The 19,812-nt window shown below is 48.3% G+C and overlaps 2 protein-coding genes across 5 annotated transcripts in view; one reads left to right on the top strand and one right to left on the bottom strand.

Moving 5' to 3' along the window:
* The window catches only part of itpr2 (inositol 1,4,5-trisphosphate receptor, type 2), a 387,486-nt gene that overhangs the window by 56,316 nt on the left and 311,358 nt on the right, over positions 1–19,812 (bottom strand). The gene's annotated exons all lie outside the window — the stretch shown is intronic.
* Positions 1–19,812, top strand: part of rassf8b (Ras association domain family member 8b) — a 72,778-nt gene that overhangs the window by 35,693 nt on the left and 17,273 nt on the right. For 3 of the 4 annotated variants that reach the window (XM_055652810.1, XM_055652811.1, XM_055652812.1), the window contains one exon: positions 15,814–15,978. In XM_055652810.1, coding sequence (XP_055508785.1) covers positions 15,876–15,978 — 103 coding nt within the window. In that variant the 5' untranslated portion in view covers positions 15,814–15,875. Of the gene's footprint in view, positions 1–7,520; positions 7,651–15,813; positions 15,979–19,812 lie in introns of those variants that run through there. The other variant, XM_055652813.1, reaches the window with a different exon arrangement.

Genomic DNA, 19,812 nt, shown 5'->3' with positions numbered 1-19,812 from the left:
ATCATATCACTTGGGCACCAACTGTTTTGGGAGGTTTTCCACTATATTTCTTTAGTAGATGGGGTGTGTTTTGGATCATTCACTGATGAATTGATTGGGAGATGCTGTATACACTGTCAAAGGGTTTAACATGACGTATTTACCGCAGCTATTTTCAGGCACTTTTTACAGATACCAGCAGTGTGTTCTTTGTGAGGACATGGTCTATCAGAAACTGCTAAAATTGAATGTCATTCAGCGCAACGGCACAGCTGGTAGAGCTGCTGCCTCACAGCGCTAGACACCCGGGTTCAATCCTCACCTCGGGTGCTGTCTGTGTGTGTGTGTGTGTGTTTTGCATGTTCTCCCCATGATCACGTGGGTTTCCTCCAGGTGCTCTGGTTTCCTCCCACATCCCAAAGACGTGCGGGTTTGTAGGTTAATTGGCCCTCTGATAATTGCCCCTGGTGTGTGTGGAGTGGATGAGAAAATGGGATAACATAGGACTGGTGTGAATGGGTGATCAACGGGCGGTGTGGACTCGATGGGCCGAAGGGCCTGTTTCCAGGCTATAAATTTAAACTGATTTGTTTTGTGTTTTTTTGGCCACGTTACTATTGCAACAGCAAGGGCCATTGCAACGTTTAAGAAGCGTTTGGATAGGTTTGTGGACAGGATCGGTTTAGAGGGATATTGGGGACAAACACAGGCAGGTGGGGCTAGTGTAGGTGGGACATGTTGGGCAGGTTGGGCCGAAGGGCCTGTTTCCACACTGTATGACTCCATAATACGCATGTTTATTAATCAGGTTTACAGACACCTATTTCTCCACAAAACTGGCCCCAGCGATCTACAATTCCCCGGACTACCCTAGTACTCGTTACAAAACAATGCTTTTATTTACGAGACACTCCATTCTCCTCCACCTGCACTGTTCTACCCACTATAGCAATCCCTACACCCAATAACTCACCAACTGAACTCTGGACTTCAGTGAATGAATATGATATTCAATATGCTAATCAAATGCCAAGATCTGCATTTCTGAGCACCTTTCATGACCTCCGTGTGAATCGGAGACCGTGGTCGACAGCAGTGGAGAGAGGAACAGTGGATATTCCCCATGACGTCGGAGAAGACTATTCAGTCCTTCTGGCCAACACTGGCACTCCGATCAATCCCATTCCAGTAGTAAGATGCGGCACGGTGATGCAGCGGTCGAGTTGCTGCCTCACAGCACCGGAGACCCGGGTTAGATCCTGACTACGGGTGCTGTCCGTACAGAGTTTGTACGATCTCTGCGTGGCCTGTGTGGGTTTCCTCCGGGCGCTCTGGTTCCCTCCCACGTCCCAAAGACGTGCGGGTTTGTAGATTAATTGGCCCTCTGCCAATTGCTGCTAGTACACAGGGAGCGGGTGAGAAAGTTGGATAACCGGAGAACTTGTCTCGACAACAAATTACTTTGCTCAAACCAAGTATGAATGTTGTGTCATCTGTAATCTGGCATTCTGTGGTGGGCGTTGGCCAGAAGATTGAAAACATTAAAAAAAAAAAGAAACATAGAAAATAGGTGCAGGAGGAGGCCATTCGGCCCTTCGGGGTAATCATTCATTGTGATCATGGCTGATCATCCATAATCAGTAACCTGTGCCTGCCTTCTCCCTATATCCCTTGATTCCACTATCCCCGAGAGCTCTATCAACAAATAGCTGGAATAAACTTCCTGAAGATTTAAGACTTGCCTCAACTTTGACCACTTTTAAAACAAGACTGAAAACTTTTATGTTTACTTTAGCTTTCAGCTAAATCTTAACTACATTGCACTTTTAACTTTTGCACTTTTTATAATGCATTTTTAATGTTGCTTTTCTTTTCTTTTAATTCTTCTATTTGATTTCATTTTATTATTTCATTTTATTGTATGACATGTGTTTTATGTGAAGCACTTTGAGTCTGCCTCGTGTATGAAATGTGCTATATAAATAAAGTTGCCTTGCCTTATCTAACTCTCTTTTAAATTCATCCAATGAATTGGCCTCCACTGTGGCAGAGAATTCCACAAATTCACACCTCTCTGGGTGAAAGGAGATAATTATCAATGCAGAAAGATTATTCGCCTGAAAAATCCAAATGAAACCCTGCAGATGCTGGAAATCTATAATATTATTAACATGCTTGCTTTGCTTCAACACAACAGAACATAGTAGGCATAAATAAATACAGAACAGATCAGTGTGTCCATATACCGATAGTTGTGTTTGAGTTGAGTTTAACAGCCTGATGGCTGTGGGGAAGCAGCTATTCCTGAACCTGGATGTTGCAGATTTCATGCTCCTGTACCTGCCTGAAGGCAGCGGGGAGGTGAGTGAGCGGCCAGGGTCCTTGATAATGTTGGCGGCCTTTTTGAGGCAGTGACTGGGATTGATCCCCTCGATGGTAGGGAGGTCACAGCCGATGATGGACTGGGCAGTGTTTACAACTTTTTGTAGTCTTTTCAGCTCCTGGGCACTCAAGTTGCCGAACCAAGCCACGATGCAACCAGTCAGCATGCTCTCTACTGTGCACCTTGGCCCTTCGGCTCAACATGCCCACACTGACCAACATGTCCCATCTACACTAGTCGCAACTGCCTGCGTTTGGCCCATATCCCTCTACACCTGTCCTATCCATTTACTTTTTAGTTTAGTAGAGAGACACAGCGCGGAGATAAGTCCTTTGGCCCACCGAGTCCGCACCGACCAGCGATCCCCGCACACTAGCACTACTGTACACTCGGGACAATTTACATTTACACCAAGCCAATTAACCTACAAACCTGTAAGTCTTTGGAGTGTGGGAGGGAACTAAAATTCTCTGAGAAAACTCACGCAGGTCACGGGGAGAACGTACAAACCCCGTACAATGAGAGAGATGACTGAACTTTATTGCCTTTCCTCACAGTGGGAAACGTTGTGGGGATGTTCGTGTTAAATTCTATCGTGTGTTGTGTTCTTTTTATTCGTATGGCTGTATGCCAACCCAAATCTCACTGTACCAATTGGTCCATGTGACAGTAAATGTAACTTGAACTTGAACAGACAGCACCCGTAGTCAGGATCGAACCCGTGTCTCTGCCGCTGTAAGACAGCAACTCTACCGCTGCGCCACCGTGCCACCCTGTCTAAACGTCTAAATGTTTCCTAAACATCTTAATGCTTCTTAAACGGCTGGCATTGGAGTGGAATACCTGGGGAGGAAATTGCTGGAAAATTTGTGTCTTGCTTGCCCTTAAGCGAGAATGAGTCAAGAATTTGAATATCAAAGGCTCCTTAATGGTTTGTTGTCAAAGTACTGTACATGCATGCAAACTTAAATGCTGTGTCCAGTATATTTTGGGAGGCATGCCGAGAGCAGAAGTTTTAACACGTCGCATTTTGTTTTAATCAAGGAGAAATACTTGGGGGGATAAAACTAAATGTCAACAGTGTGTAATGAGAGGCGCACTAATGGGCTCTTTGACTTGACCTGAATCAGTGATATGAATCTATGGATGTAGTGGAACCCCAATATCTGAAGTTCTGTTCCATCCCGACTGCGGGTGCTGTCTGTACGGAATCTGTACGTTCTCCCCGTGACCACGTGGGTTTTCTCCGAGGTCTTTGGTTTCCTTCCACGCTCCAAAGCCGCACGGGTTTGTAGGCTAATTGGCTTGGTGTACATATAAAATTGTCCCTTGTGTGTGTACGATAGTGTTAGTGTGCGGGGATCACTGGTCGGTGTGGACTGTGGGCCGAAGGGCCTGTTTCCGCGCTGTATCTCTCTACTAAAGTGACTTTAATCCCGACTTGTCGAATAGATATGATTGTTTAAGAAGGAACTGCAGATGCTGGAAAATTGAAGTACACAAAAATGCAAGAGAAACTCAGCGGGTGCAATAGCATCTATGGAGCGAAGGAAATAGGCAACGTTTCGGCCCGAAACGTTGCCTATTTCCTTCGCCCCATAGATGCTACTGCACCCGCTGAATAGATATGATTAGTCTTTTATCAACGTGGAGTCATACAGTGTGGAAACAGGCCCAACCTGCCCACACCGACCAACATGTCTCATCTACACAAGTCCCACCTGCCTGCATTTGGCCCATATCCCTCCAAATCTGTCCTATCCAGATACCTGTCTAAATATTTCTTGAACGTTGCGATAGTCCTCAATTGCCTCAACTACCTCCTCCGGCAGCTCGTTCTATGTAGCCTCTCCGTGCACCTAAACTAAACACAGGTGAGAGGGGCAAAGTTTGAAGGAAATGTGCGGGTTTGAGTTTTATTTACGCTGGGGGTGTGTAATGCGCTGCCTGGGGCGATGGTGGAGGCAGATCCGTTAGCAGTGTTTAATAGACTTTTGGATAGGTACATGGATAAGCAGGGAATGGAAGGATATGGATCATGCAAGGCCAGAAAAGGTTACTTTACCTTGGCTTCATGTTCGGCACGGACATTCTAGGCCGAAGGGCCTGTTCCTGTGCTGTACTGTTCTATTTGTTGTGTCTCCTGGGTTTTTAAGCATTGTCGGGGGAAGCACTAATCCCTGCAGACGGCTCTAACGATTCGCAGCGTCGGTAACCCTGGGCTAACCTTAACTGTCCCTCAGTCCGAAACTGCTGAGACATTGGTTGTCAGCATTGATGAAGTGTTGCAGTTCGAGTGGTTTTCATCCCCCGTCAGGAGTGAGTGCAACAGTGGTGGGGCACACATACTGAGAGGGCTGGTTTGTACAATAAGTGGACAGACACAAAATGCTGGACAATAGACAATAGGTGCAGGAGTAGGCCATTCGGCCCTTCGAGCCAGCGCCGCCATTCACTGTGATCATGGCTGTTCATCCACAATCAGTACCCCGTTCCTGCCTTCTCCCCACATCCCATCTTTAAGAGGTCTATCTATCTAACTCGCGCTTGAAAGCATCCAGAGAATTGGCCACCACCGCCCTCTGAGGCAGACAATTCCATAGATCCACAACTATCTGTGTGAAAAAGTATTTCATCTCCATTCGAAATGGCCAACCCCTTATTCTTAAACTGTGCCCCCTGGTTCTGGACTTCCCCCAAAATCGGGATCATGATTCCTGCATCTAGCGTGACCAATCCCTTAATAATCTTATGTTTCAATAAGATTCCCTCTCATCCTTCTAAATTCGAAAGTGTACAAACTCAGTCGCTCCATTCTTTCAACATGTGACAGATCCGCCAACCCGGGAATTAACCTCATGAATTTACGCTGCACTCCCTCAATAGCAAGAATGTCCTTCCTCAGATTTGGAGACCAAATCTGCACACAATACACCAGGTGTGGTCTCACTAGGGCCCTGTACAACTGCAGAAGGACCTCTTTGCTCCGATACTCAACTCCTCGTGTTATGAAGGCCAACATGCCATTAACTGCAGATGCTGGTTTAAATCGAAGGTAGACGCAAAATGCTGGAATAATTCAGCGGGTCAGGCAGCATCTCTGGAGAGAAGGAACGGGTGACGTTTTGGGTCGAGACCCTTCTTCAAGCTATCTTTGCAATAAAGGCCCATTATTATTGCTGGTACTGCTTTAGGAAAAATGTTTCTTTGTTGCGGTTTGCCTGCTATGGTGAGAGATTTGCTGGGACGGTGAATGTGTCAGTGGTTTAAATGGGCTTGAGAGCTTGGCCTGGCTGAATATTTCCCGCATAGGGCCCCGTGAAGATGTATAGCACTGTCTCTGTACGTAAATATTTACATCTCACAGGCTGTTCAGTCTTACTCTCCCATCTCAGTCTTTGTGCATTGTTTTAGTTTAGAGATACAGCGTGGAAACAGGCTCACCGAGTCCGCACCAACCAGCGACACAGACACAGACGCACACGCAGACACACAAACGCAGGCGCAGACACGCACACGCAGTCTCACACGCAGACACAGACTCACACACAGACATACACGAAGACACAGACGCAGACACACACGCAAACGCAGACACGCAAACGCAGACGCAGACACGCACACGCAGTCTCACATGCAGACGCAGACACGCAAACGCAGACGCAGACACAGGCGGCGCACACGCAGACACAGACTCACACACAGACATACACACAGACACAGACGCACATGCAGACACACACGCAGGCGCAGACACGCAGACGCAGTCTCACACGCAGACACAGACTCAGACACAGGCGCACACGCAGACACACACGCAGGCGCAGACACGCACACGCAGGCTCACACGCAGACGCAGACACACACAGACACACACGCAGACACAGACGCAGATACGCAAACGCAGACGCAGACACGCAGCCACACACACAGACACACACACACACTTTATACCAAGGCAATTAATCTACAAACCTCTATATGTTTGGAGTGTGGGAGGAAACAGATGATCTCAGAGAAAAACCCACGCAGGTCGCGGGGAGAACGTGCATACTCCGTACAGACAGAACTCATAGTTGGGATGGAACCCGGGTCTCCGGCGCTGTGAGGCAGCAACTCTACCACTGAGCCACCGTGCAGCGTGCAGATGAGTCCCTCATCTCCAATCTACACCCAACCCCCAGCCCCATCTCCACCTCCTTCCCCCATCAGGAGAATCTTCCTCAAACGCCTTCGCCTGTCACCCGCGTGCAGTGAACCCGACAAAACAAGAACGAGTGTAAGTCTGCTCCCATGTGGACCTCAACTTGCCATGAAAGCAAGGGTTAGGCAAGGAAGTGGTGACCACTGCCCAGTCCATCGCGAGGTCTGACCTCGCCACCATCAAAGGAATTTACCAGAGTCGCTGCCTGGCAGCCATCATCATCAGAGACCCACACCATCCTGGCCACACACTCACTTCACCCCAGCCATCGAGAAGAAGGTGCAGGAGCCTGAAAACTGTAACTCAGGTTCAGGAACAGGCTCTTCCCAACAGCCATTGGGCTATTAAACACCACAACCTCAAATAAGCTCTGAACTACATAGACCATTGTGTGTGCGTGTGTGTGTGTGTGTAACTTTTTTTAGTTTGACCTATAGGTCTATATATACGCACACAGACACACATGTATATATGTATCTATCTGTGTGTGTATATTTATACATGTATGTGTATATCTGTGTGTGTGTATATATTTATACATATATGTGTGTGTGTGTGTGTATATATGTGTGTGTGTATATACTGAACTTTTTTCTCGTTTATAATATTGTTTACAGAGTATTATGTTTACATATTCTGTTGTGCTGCTGCAAAAAAGAATGACATTATTCTGTCTGGGACACATGACAATAAAACTCTCTTGACTCCTGAAAGGGCCTTAAGCTGCGATCGTTCCCCCTGCGGGGCAGGAAGCGAACTTATTTAGGGCAAGAGCTCTCGGCTCGGCAGAAGCCATCAATTGCTAACCCTGTCACCATAAACAGGCAAGTTGGGCTCGGTTTTCACAGAGCAGCTGATGTCAGCTTTTTCCTCTCCGCACTCGCCCCCACCACCCCTCCTCCCAACCTCCCCCTCCCTGCACGAGAGGTGGTTCTTAATAACCTGGCTTCCAGTACTTTAGAGAGAGTTGTTACAAACGGCTGCTCTGCTGTTTGCTCTTAACATTCCAGATGGCATAGAGATGGGGGGGTGGGGGGGAGGGAGTCACGGAACGATGCAGCCCAGAGACCCGTCCCCTACCGAGGTATGGATCATTTTATTTCTCTGTAGATTAAGCGAGTGGGCAAAGGCTTCTCTCCCTGCCTGGAGTTTGAGCTGGGCGCGGAGCAGGGCGGCGTGCAGGACAAAAAGCCCCTGGGGATGGGAAGAGCGAGTCCAGTAGCCGGCACACACTGAGAGTGCGGACAATGGAATGCTTAAACTCCAGGCTGAGAAAGTCCTTTCCCCCCTTCCCCTTGCAGCGAGGAGTGGCCCTGCAGTCCCAGTGAAGTGAGTACAGCCCCACTCACTGCAGACGTACTTCAGTTTACACCGAGGATAGACACAAAATGCTGGAGTAACTCAGCGGGACAGGCAGCACCTCTGGAGAGAAGGAATGGGTGATGTTTAAGGGTCGAGTCCCTTCTTCTTAAGACCTCGGCACTTTAGTTTAGAGATTGTGAAGTCGACAGAAGCTTTTTTTATACAAAAGCTTAAGGTTCTGCAGTTGTTATTTAGTTTTATTCATGGCTAAAGCTGCTGAAAGATTTAAGAAGGGTCTCGATCGGAAACGACATGCATTCCTTCTCTCCAGAGATGCTGCCTGTCCCGCTGAGTTACTCCAGCATTTTGTGCCTATCTTCGGTGTAGACCAGCATCTGCAGTTCCTCCCTGAACATAAAGATTTAACAAGCGGTCTGGCTTGTCAGAAGGAGAGGAGACGGATCATCACTCGGTTCTGTCTATGCTAACAGATTCCAAGCTGCAACCTTGCTTTGATACCTTTGCCAGCAATGTCTCCGCATTTTAAGACCATGTGTAGTTGCGATTGTGTTGCAGATGTGAGAGCCAAGGAAATAGTCCGTCTGAGGAAGGGTCTCGACCCGAAACGTCTCCAGAGATGCTGCCTGTCCCGCTGAGTTACTCCAGCATTTTTTGTCTATCTTCGGTGTAAACTAGCATATGCAGTTCCTTCCTGCACAAAATAATTAGACTGGCGGTCTAAGCATTGGAAGGCAGTTTTTTTTATCTCTATATGCCAGCGCTGGTGCCTATTGGCCATGTAGTCACTAAACTTAAAACTGGATGGGCACGGTGGCGCAGCGGTAGAGTTGCTGCCTTACAGCGGCAGAGACCCGGGTTCCATCCCGACTACGGGTGCTGTCTGTACGGAGTTTGTACGCTCTCCCCGTGACCTGCGTGGGTTTTCACCAGGTGCTCCAATTTCCTCCCCGCACTCCAAAGACGTACAGGTTTGTAGGCTAATTGGCTTCGGTGAAAATTGTAAAATTGTCGTGTGTGTCGTGTGTGTGTGTGCGTGTGTGTGTGCGTGCAGGATAGTGTTAAGGGCCTGTCCCACTGTACAAAATAATTCAAGAGTTCTCCCGAGTTTCCCCTGATTCGAACTCGGACAATTACGGTAATAGCCGCTCGTGGGTACTCGGGGCTCTCGTGGAGATTTTTCACAGTGCTGAAAAAATCTCATGAGTTACCGCGTTTCCCGAGTACCTGCCGTTAGCGTTACGAGCCGCTAAGAGACGTCCACGAGCTCCGAAGTAGCCGCTACGTACAATCTACGTACTTACCACGAGTTTTTTTTTTAACTCGGGGGAGCTCTTGAATTACCTCGTGCAGTGGGACAGGCCCTTTAATGTGTGGGGATCGCTGGTTGGCGTGGACCAAAGGGCCTGTTTCCACGCAGTATCTCTAAACTAAACTAAACTCTCTCCCAACTCTAATCTTTAGGTGCTACCGACCAGTCTGTAGAAAATGGTTACCTCAAATTCTATTGGGTTTTTTTTGTTACCTTTCCACTAACAAAATTATGAGGGACACAGATAAGGTGGACAGTCAAAACCTTTTTCCTCTCAGTGGAAATGTCAAAGGCTTTAAGAAGAAAGGGGTGAAGTTTAAAGGCAGGGCAAGTATTTTTTAATTCACAAAGTGGTGGTCTCCTGGAACCCATTGCCAGTGGAGGCAATGTGGCAGAGGAGGCAGATACGACAGGCGTTTAAGAGGCTCTTGGATAGGCACACGGATATGGGTCATGTTTAACCTGGCATCATGTTCGGCGCAGACATTGTGGGCCGAAGGGCCCGTTGCCGTGCTGTCCTGTTGCCGATAAATCGCAACCTCTTCTACAAACGGGAAGATAGACACAGAATGCTGGAGCAACACAGCGGGACAGGCAGCATCTCTGGAGAGAAGGAATGGGTGACATTCCAGTGCGAGACCTCTTCTTCAGACTCAAAATAGGAAGTCAGCATTTGTCTTATTGCTAATATGTCTTATCTAGGACTATTGTTTTAATTTGCAACCACAATGTTCCTTTGCCCGCTGAATGTATTCTTTGTACAAAGTACCGCACCAGGACATGTTGAACTTTGTGTAACTTGTCACCAGTGGGGTATCTTGCCTCTAGTTGCTCAACTAGTCCGTACGGTTGCTACTTTCTTGCAGTGGTTCAATGGTACTTTATTGTCACATGCACGACAAGTACAGTGGAATGCATTGTTCTGCCTCCAATCCAATATAATCGTACTATACCCAAGCTTACTCACACATAAACATAAATGCAACCTTTGCAGCGTATGGATAGTGCAGCACACTGAGGCAAAGCGTTGCAACGTTTCCATCTTGTGCCTTTTAAGTGTCAAATTCTTTAAAACTATAGAGACGTCTTGGCCTTAAAGTTCACGTTCATAAGTGATAGGAGCAGAATTAGGCCATTCGGCCCATCGAGTCCATCATGGCTGATCTATCTTTCCCTCTCAACCTCATTCTCCTGCCTTCTCCCCATAACCTCTGACACCCGTACTGATCAAGAATATCACTCGGCCTTAAAAAATATCCACTGACCCGGCCTCCACAGCGGTCTGTGGCAAAGAAATCCACAGATTCACCACCCTCTGACTAAAGAAATTCCTCCTTCCAAAAGGGAATGTCCATTAATTTTGAGTATGACTTCTGGTCCTAGACTTCCCCACTAGTGGAAACATCCTCTCCACATCCACTCTGTCCAGGCATCACTATTTGGTAAGCTTCAATGAGGTCCCCCCCCTTTCATTAATTTAGTTTTGTTTAGTTTAGAGGTACAGATATAGAGTTACAATGAGGAAACAGGCCCTTCGGCCCACCGATTCCGTGTCAACCAGCGATCCCTGCACATTAGCACTATCCTACACATAATAAGGACAATTTACACATCCACCAAGCCAATTTACCTACAAACCTGTACGTCTTTGGAGTGTGGGTGGAAATCGAAGAGCTCGGAGAAAACCCACGCGGGTCACAGGGAGAACGTTCAAACTCCCTACAGCCAGCACCCGTAGTCATGGTCGAACCCTGGTCTCCGACGCTGTAAGGCAGCAACTCTACCGCTGTGCCACCCTTAACATCTGGAAGTTGCGTGGGTCTCCTCTGAAGTGTGCCCTTTGGGTTTGTAGACAGCGTGTAGCCAACTGGACTATTGCGGAGTCGAATTTGGGTTTCTGCAGCAGAGGTCCCACACTGGGACAATGTGACCTCCGGCATGTGATTGGGATCGATATTAAAGAAGCAATCTGCCCCCCCCCCCCCCCCCCCCCCCCCCCCCCCAATCCTGAACGCATCGTCTGTGAAGTTTATCGTGTACCTGTGGTTGCAAAGTTGCGATCTTCTTTGGTCCCCGCTCAACTTATCCATGCCCAGTCAAAGTTAGGAAGTGTCATGTGCCCGGAAATGATTGGGTTCATTTATGATGAGCGTTTGATGGCACTGGGCCTGTACTTGCTGGAGTTTAGAAGGATGAGGGGGGGGACCTCATTGAAACTTACCGAAGGTCTGAATTTAATGGAAGTGGAGAGGATGTTTCCACTAGTGGGAGAGTCTAGGTCCAGAGGCCTAATGGTCTGAATGGCATAATTCTACTCTTGTCTTATGTTCTTGAGTGCCATTACATAGAAAATAGGTGCAGGAGGAGGCCATTCAGCTCTTCGAGCCAGCACCGCCATTCATTGTGATCATGGCTGATCGTCCCCAATCAATAACCCGTGCCTGCCTTCTCCCCATATCCCTTGACTCCACTAGCCCCTAGAGCACTATCTAACTCTCTCTTAAATCCATCCAGTGATATGGCCTCCACTGCCCTCTGTGGCAGGGAATTCCACAAATTCACAACTTTCTGGGTGAAAACGTTTTTTCTCACCTCAGTTTTAAATGGCCTCCCCTTTATTCTAAGACTGTGGCCCCTGGTTCTGGACTCGCCCAACATTGGGAACATTTTTCCTGCATCTAGCTTGTCCAGTCCTATTACTTGAGCACTTGGAAGCAGTTTAGTTACTGTCAGCGAACAAAACCTTTGATTATAGATGCGCTGAATTAATTTTTTGTAAATATGTAACATTTATTTTTTCAAAGCAAGAATGTGAACAAATTGGATGAATTAAGTGTATCTAGTAATAATATATATTTTTTAAATTTTTTTTTTTTAATTTTCATTGCACATAAGCGCAACGAGATTTGGTATGCAGCTTCCATCCAATGTCATAACATAAATAACTAATAACATTTAGATTTAGTAATCTTCAATTCAGTAATCAAAGAACCTGTGTTGATCTTTTAAGTTCCCTCTCACCATTGCAGTTCAGATATCTGCAATGCTCGTCAAGAAAGTCAATTCAAGCATGTGAATAACAAGGTTTAAAGATTTGGTCCAATATTGGGACTGGTGCGAGGAGAGGAAAGGCTGAGAGGGATCTGGGCCAAACGGGTGCATAGAGGACTGGCTTAGATGGGGCATCTTGGTTGGGCAGGATGAGTTGGGCCAAAGGGTCTATTTCTGTGCTCTAGGATTCTGAGAGGAATATTTGATGGTGTTGCCATTGAATCTGCACTGACCGTCACCTTTTGTCACTATGACCAGTGGCAGCGTGGTGGTGCAGCTGATAGAGACACTGCCTCACCACGCCAGAGACCCGGGTTCAATCCTGACCCTGGCTGCTGTCAGTGTGCAGAGTTTGCATCTTCTCCCTCAGACCGCGTGGGTTTTCTCCGGGTGCGCCGATTTCCTCCCACATCCCAAAGACGTGCGGGTTTGTAGGTTAATTAGCCTTCTGTAAATTGCCCCAGGTGTGTCGGGAGTGGATGAGAAAGAGGGATAGCACAGAACTAGTGTGAGTGGGTGATCGACGGTCAGCGTGGACTCGATGGGCCCAAGGGCCTGTTTCCGTGCTGTATCTCTAAACTACAACTAAACGAAACAGGCAACGTTTCGAGCCGAAACCCTTCTCCAGACCTTCAGGTTTCGGCCCGAAAAGTTGCCTATTTCCTTTGCTCCATAGATGCTGACTCACCCGCTGAGTTTCTCCAGCATTTTTGTCTGCCTTCGATTTTCCAGCATCTGCAGTTCCTTCTTAAACTAAACTAAACAGTTTGCTTGTAGAAACAAAAGACTGCAGGTGCTGGTTAATACAAAAAAGACACAAAGCGCTGGAGTAACTCAGCGGGTCAGGCAGTATCTTTGGAGAACATGGATAGAACAGGTGGCATACTGGTGCAGTGGTAGAGCTGCTGCCTTACTGCGCCAGAAATCCAGGTTCGATCCTGACCACGGGTGCTGCCTGTACGGAGTTTGTACGTTCTCCCCGTGACCTGTGTGGGTTTTCTCCGGGGTCTCCAATTTCCTCCCACACTCCAAAGGCGTGCAGTTGTGAAGGTTTATTGGCTTGGTGTAAGTGTAAATTGGCCCTAGTGTGTGTAGGCTAGTGCTAGTGTGCGGTGATCGCTGGTCGGCACGGACTCAGTGGGCCGCGATGTACCTCTGAACTAAACTAAAAGCCCTGTCCCACTGTACGAGCTAATTCAAGAGTTCGCCCGAGTTTCCCCTGATTCGAACTCGGAGATTTACGGCAATGGCCACTCGCAAGTACTCAGGGGCTCTCGTGGACATTTTTCAACATGTTGAAAAATCTTCACGAGATTACCGCGTTTCCCGAGTACCTGCCGTTAGCGTTACGAGCCGCTAAGAGACGTCCCCGACCTCCGACGCACCCGCTACGTACATTCTACGTGCTTACCATGAGTTTTGATTATTTTTTTTAACTCGGGGGAGCTCTTGAATGAACTCATACAGTGGGACAGGGTGGTGTTTCGGGTTGAGACTCCTCTTCAGGCTGACCTACCCCCAGTTCAATTGTTTCTTTCCCTGAGGTAAGTGTGAGATGACCCCTGAGATAAGTGTGTGTTCGGTAAGTCATACATGGTGGAGTAGCATTCCCACTGGGCCTTGTGGATGGGGCCAGTTATTAAGCAGCAAGTGACAGCTGAAATTGAGTTTTGGCCTCCCTGTGATGTTAGGGCAGTCACTGGCCTTTGTGTAGCTTGTGCGGCCGATGCTTTTAATGTGAATGCGACACGTTCCTGGAATTCCACCAGAAGGCATTTAAACTCCAGCGTGCCTTTGTGTTTGTCCACCATTCCTAATTAAAAAATGCAATAAATCATCAGGGAATCATCAGCCTGGTGGCAAATGTCTTCATTGTTTTTACAGCGTTTGGCAAAGCAGGAAGAGCAAATTGTTTCATTATGAAGTTGGACACAAAGTGCTGGAGTAGCTCAGTGGGCCGGGGAGCATCTCTGGAGATAAGGGATAGGTGACTTTTCCAGTCGGGACCTTTCATCCGCGCATCTGCTGTTCCATCCTACACATTTTTGTGTGATTATTATAGGGTGTTAATGTCTGGCGTGAGGTGGCATGATGGATGTGGGACGGCACCGCGAGATGGAGGGGTGGGCAGAGTGTACCATCTCCGTACAGACAGCACCTGTGGCCAGGATCAAACCCAGGTGTCTGGCGCAGTAAAGGCCCTGTCCCACTTTCCCGAGTTACCCATAAACTCTCCCGAGTTTTCCCCTAGATTCGAACTCGGGGAATGTCCGGGAATGTGGGTAGGAGGCCGAAGGAGTCCGGGAATATTTTGTAGTGACTCATAATGCCACCCGTAGGAACTCGGGGCATTATGGAAGTCGGGACTTTTTTTCGACATGTTGAAAAATGTCCACGAGTTAAAAAAAATAGCCCCGACCGAGTACCTACGAACGGCTATTACCATAATAATTCTCCGAGTTCGAATCACAGGGAAAACTCGGGAGAGTCCGTGAGTAACTCGGGAAAGTGGGACAGGGTCTTAAGGCAGCAACTCTACCGCTGTGCCACCACGCTGCCCATTCTATCCATGTTCTCCAGAGATGCTGCCTGACCCGCTGAGTCACTCCAGCGCTTTGTGTCTTTTTTTTGTATTAACCAGCATCTGCAGTCCTTTGTTTCTGTCCCTGTCCCTGTCCCCTGAGCACGGAGGTACAATGTAAAGGCCCACCATATCTAGGCCGAACATGAGGCCAAGACCTGCCTGCCTGCACATCATCCAAATCTCTCCATTGCCTGCACATCCATGTGCCTATCTAAAAGTTCATCAAAGTAGGAAAACAAGTAGGCCCTTCTGCCCAACATGTCCATGCTAGCCATTTTGCCCGTTGACATTCATCCCATCTATTTACATTATGAACCTATCCTACTCTACCTTGCGAGTGGCAGACCATCAACTCAGCATCGATGAGTAGCTGCCACTTGATGCCATCACTGGCAACATCTTGCTGTTAATTGAACGGGCAGTGATTGGACTATCCGGACATTCCTGCATGATTTGTTACAGGGTCTGCTAGATCCCATTCTTCTAATATTGTAGTTTAGTTTAGAGATACAGTGCGGAAACAGGCCCTTCTACCCACGGAGTCCGCACCGACCAGCGATGCCCGCACACTACCACTATCCTACACACACCAGGGACAAGTTACATTTATACCCAGCCACTAAACCTGCAAACCTGCACGTCTTTGGAGTGTGGGAGGAAATTGGAGATCCTGGAGAAAACCCACGTGGTCGTGGGGAGAACGTACAAACTCCGTACGGAGTGGGGTAGACTGGCGTGGGGTAGACAGAGACTGACTCCCCTCCCTCCCCACCCCCTCCCCAATCTTTGCACATCCCCAATCCTTTCCACTCGTCATTTTAATGTCATGCTTCATGTAACTTGTGCTTTATGGCTGTAGGCCCCGGGATAGATAAAGTTATATGGTATGGTATGGTATAGACAGACCCCAGCTGCAGCTCAGCATCTGCAGTTGCCTGTGCACGTGTGCTAACCATGGCTGTGTTTGTTGTGTGTTACAGACGCTGATTGTCTTGCTGCGGTGTTGATGGTGCGTGGGCCTGGACTGAGCTGATGGTGTGTGATGGAGCTGAAGGTGTGGGTCGATGGAGTCCAGCGCATCGTGTGTGGTGTCAGCGAGGCCACAACCTGCCAGGAGGTGGTCATTGCTCTCGCCCAGGCCATTGGTAAGCTGCTGATGACCACTACCCTGGCGTGAGCGCGGCCAGACCAGCGTCCGACCCGTAGCCATTTCCCTTCACAGTTCAGCCATTCAGTTTGTAGATTAGACGGGTGGTGCAGTGGTGACAGCGACAGAGACCCGGGTTCCATCCTGACTACGGGCGCTCTCTGTACGGAGTTTGTACGTTCTCCCCATGACCTGCGTGGGTTTTCTCCGAGATCGTCGGTTTTCTTCCATCACTCCAAAGACGTACAGATTTGTAGGTTAATTAGTTTGGTGTAATTGTATATTGTCCCTGTTGTGTGTGTATGTGTGTGTGTGGGGTAGTGTCAGTGTGCGCGGGGATCGATAGGTCGGTACGGACTCGGTGGGCCGAAGGGCCTGTTTCCACACTGTATTCTCTAAACTGAACTAGAATGACTTTAGTTTAGAAATACAGTGCAGAAACAGGCCATTCAGCCCCACCGAGTCCATGCCGACCAGCGACCCCCACTCGCTAACACTACCCCACAGACAGAGACACACACACACAGACAGAGACACACACACACACACACACACACACACACACACACGCACGCACACGCACACGCACACACACACACACACAACAGGGACAATTTACAATTATACCAAACTAATTAACCTTCAAATCTGTACGTCTTTGGAGAGTGGGAGGAAACCGGAGATCCTGGAGAAAGCCCACGTGGTCAGGGGGAGAACGTACAAACTCCGTACAGACTGTTCCCGCGGTCAGGATCGAACCGGGGTCTCTGATGCTGTTATCAAAAGGATTGAAGAGGTGCAAATTGTGAAGCTAGAGGAAGGAATGTAAGTGGAGGGAGGGTAGAATAGGAGGGAATTGAGGTGGGGCTGAGAGGAGGGGGATTTGGGGAAAAAATGATGTTGTCGCCCACATCTCCACAACTTGTGGTGGAGAAATGATGGGGGGGGGTTGGTATTATTCGGGGTTACCTAAAATTGGAGAGTTCAATTTTGACCTCTGAAATGTGGCTTTAAGCAAGACCTGCAGCCCTGAGTCACAAATCAATGCTTCAGAAGCATGTGAACTGGTTTTGTTGTTGAAATGTAGGGAATGCAGTAATCTCTCGGCAGAAGGTCATTAGGAGCTGCAGTGAGATAAAGGGCCTTGTTATCGGTTGCAGGGGTTGTCAGTGGAGGGATGAGTATTAACTGGATTAGAAACATAGAAAATAGGTGCAAATAGCCAGCAGCGCCATTCAATATGATCACAGCTGATCATCCAGAATCAGTACCCTTTTCCTGCTTTCTCCCCATATCCCTTGATTCCCTTAGCCCTAAGAGCTCTATCTAACTCTCTCTTGAATACATCCAGTGAATTGGCCTCCACTGCCTTCTGTGGTAGAGAATTCCACAGATTCACAACTCTCTGGGTGAAAACGTTTTTCCTCATCTCAGTCCTAAATGACCTACCCCTTATTCTTAAACTGTGACCCCTGGTTTTGGACTCCCCCAACATGGGGAACATTTTTCCTGCATCTACCCTGTCCAATCCATTAAGAATTTTATATGTTTCTATAAGATCTCCTCTCATCCTTCTAAATTCCAGTGAATATAAGCCCAGTCGGACCCATCCTTTCATCATATGGCGGTCCCGTTAGTTCGAGGGTTTGGAACAGCTCTGTGACTTTCTACCTCACCTCTCCCTCATCTGACCATACCTCTGGCCTTTAGTTTAGACAATAGGTGCAGGAGTAGGCCATTTGGCCCTTCGAGCCAGCCATTCAATGTGATCATCGCTGATCATCCCCAATCAGTACCCTGTTCCTGCCTTCTAACCCATATCCCCTGACTCCGCTACCTTTAAGAGCCCTATCTATCTCTCTTGAAAGTATCCAGAGAATTCCACAGACTCACCAATCTCTGTGAGGAAAAGTGTTTCCTCGTCTCTGTTCCAAATGGCTGACTCCTTATTCTTAAACTGTGCCCCCTGGTTCTGGACTCCCACAACATCGGGAACATGTTTCCTACCTCTAGCGTGTCCAAACCACCCTTAACAATCTTGTATGTTTCAATGAGAATCCCTTTCATCCTTCTAAACTCCAGAGTATACAAGCCCAGTCGCTCCATTCTCTCAGCATATGACAGTCCCGCCATCCCGGGAATTAACCTTGTAAACCCTACGCTGCACTCCCTCAATAGCAAGAATGTCCTTCCTCAAATTAGGGGGCCAAAACTGCACACAATTCTCCAGGTGTGGTCTCACTAGGGCTCTGTACAACTGCAGAAGGACCGCTTTGCTCCTATATTCGATTCCTCTTGTTATAAAGGTCAACATGCCATTCGCTTTCTTCACTGCCTGCTGTACCTGCATCTTTACTTTCAAACCTCCATTGCCAGAGTGAGCAACACCGGAAATTGGAGGAACAACACCTCATATTCCGCCTGGGTTGCTTGCGTCCGGATGGCATGAACATTGAATTCTCCCAGTTTTGCTAGCCCTTGCTGTCTCCTCCCCTTCCTTAACCCTCGAGCTGTCTCCTCCCATCCCCCCGCCCTCGGGCTCCTCCTCCTCCTCCATTTTTCCTTCCTTCTCCCCCCCCCCCCACCCCCCATCAGTCTGAAGAAGGGTTTCGGCCCGAAACGTCACCTATTTCCTTTGCTCCATAGATGCTGCTGCACCCGCTGAGTTCCTCCAGCATTTTTGTGTACCTTTGAATTCTTTACTTTCATAGATTGATGTACGAGGCCCCCCGATCCCGTTTAGTTTACTTTAGAGAGACAGCAGGGAAACAGGCCCATCGGCCCACTGAGTCAGTGCCGACCAGCGATCCCCACAAACTAGCACTAGTCCTACACTGGGGACATTTTACCATGATACCAAACCAATTAACCTACAAACCTGTACATTGTTGGAGTGTGGGAGGAAACAGGAGCACCCGGACAAAACCCATGCTGGTCACGGGGAGAACGTACAAACTCCGTACAGACAGCACCCGTGGTCAGGATTGAACCCGGGTCTCTGGCCCTGTAGAGCAGCAACTCTACCACTGCGCCACCGTGCTGCCCCCTTGTCGGACTCAGAGGAGTGCCGATCTCCTGTCTCCAGGGAGAGAAGGTACAACCCCTGGGTCAAGCCGGTGAGAGTGCCGCTCACAGACCCACAATCCATCTACAAGGCGATACGTGAACTGATTCAAGAGCCACTGGGTTCATTGGTCGGTGCGGACTCCGTGGGCCGAAGGGCCTCTTTCTGTGTTGTATCTCTTAACTAAACCAAGCTGAAGTCACAGAGACGCTCACATCACAAGCCACCCATGATCCCGCCGTTAAACAAAGCCTCTAGAGCTGCTGCCTCACAGCGCCAGAGACCCGCGTTCCATCCTGACCTCGGGTGCTGTCTGTGTGGAGTTTACACGTTCTCCGTGAGTTTTCTCCGGGTGCTCCAATTTCCTCCCGCACTCCGAAGGCGTACAGGTTTGGAGGTTAATTTGGCTTCAGTGAAAATTGTAAATTGCCCTTAGTGTGTAGCAGGGTGATTATGGTCGGCACGGACTCAGTGGGCCAATGGGCCTGTTTCTCTAAACTAAACTAAACTGCTAAATGACCTGTAATGTAGAAATAAGGAGCTGCAGGTGCAAAACAAAACTGCTTTAGTCTGAAGAAGGGTCTTGATCTAAAACTTCACCAATCCATGTTCCCCTGAAATGGAGGAACTGTACATGCTGGTTTAAACCAAACACTGACACAAAAGGCTGGAGTAACTCAGCGGGTCAGGCAGCCTCCCTGGGTCTGAAGAACTGCCTCGACCTGAAATGTCATCTATTCATTTTTTCCAGAAATGCTGCCTGACCCG

This window comes from Leucoraja erinacea, chromosome 22, assembly GCF_028641065.1.
Source record: "Leucoraja erinacea ecotype New England chromosome 22, Leri_hhj_1, whole genome shotgun sequence".
Classification (NCBI taxonomy): domain Eukaryota; kingdom Metazoa; phylum Chordata; class Chondrichthyes; order Rajiformes; family Rajidae; genus Leucoraja; species Leucoraja erinaceus.
This window is presented reverse-complemented; position numbering and strand designations above follow the sequence as displayed.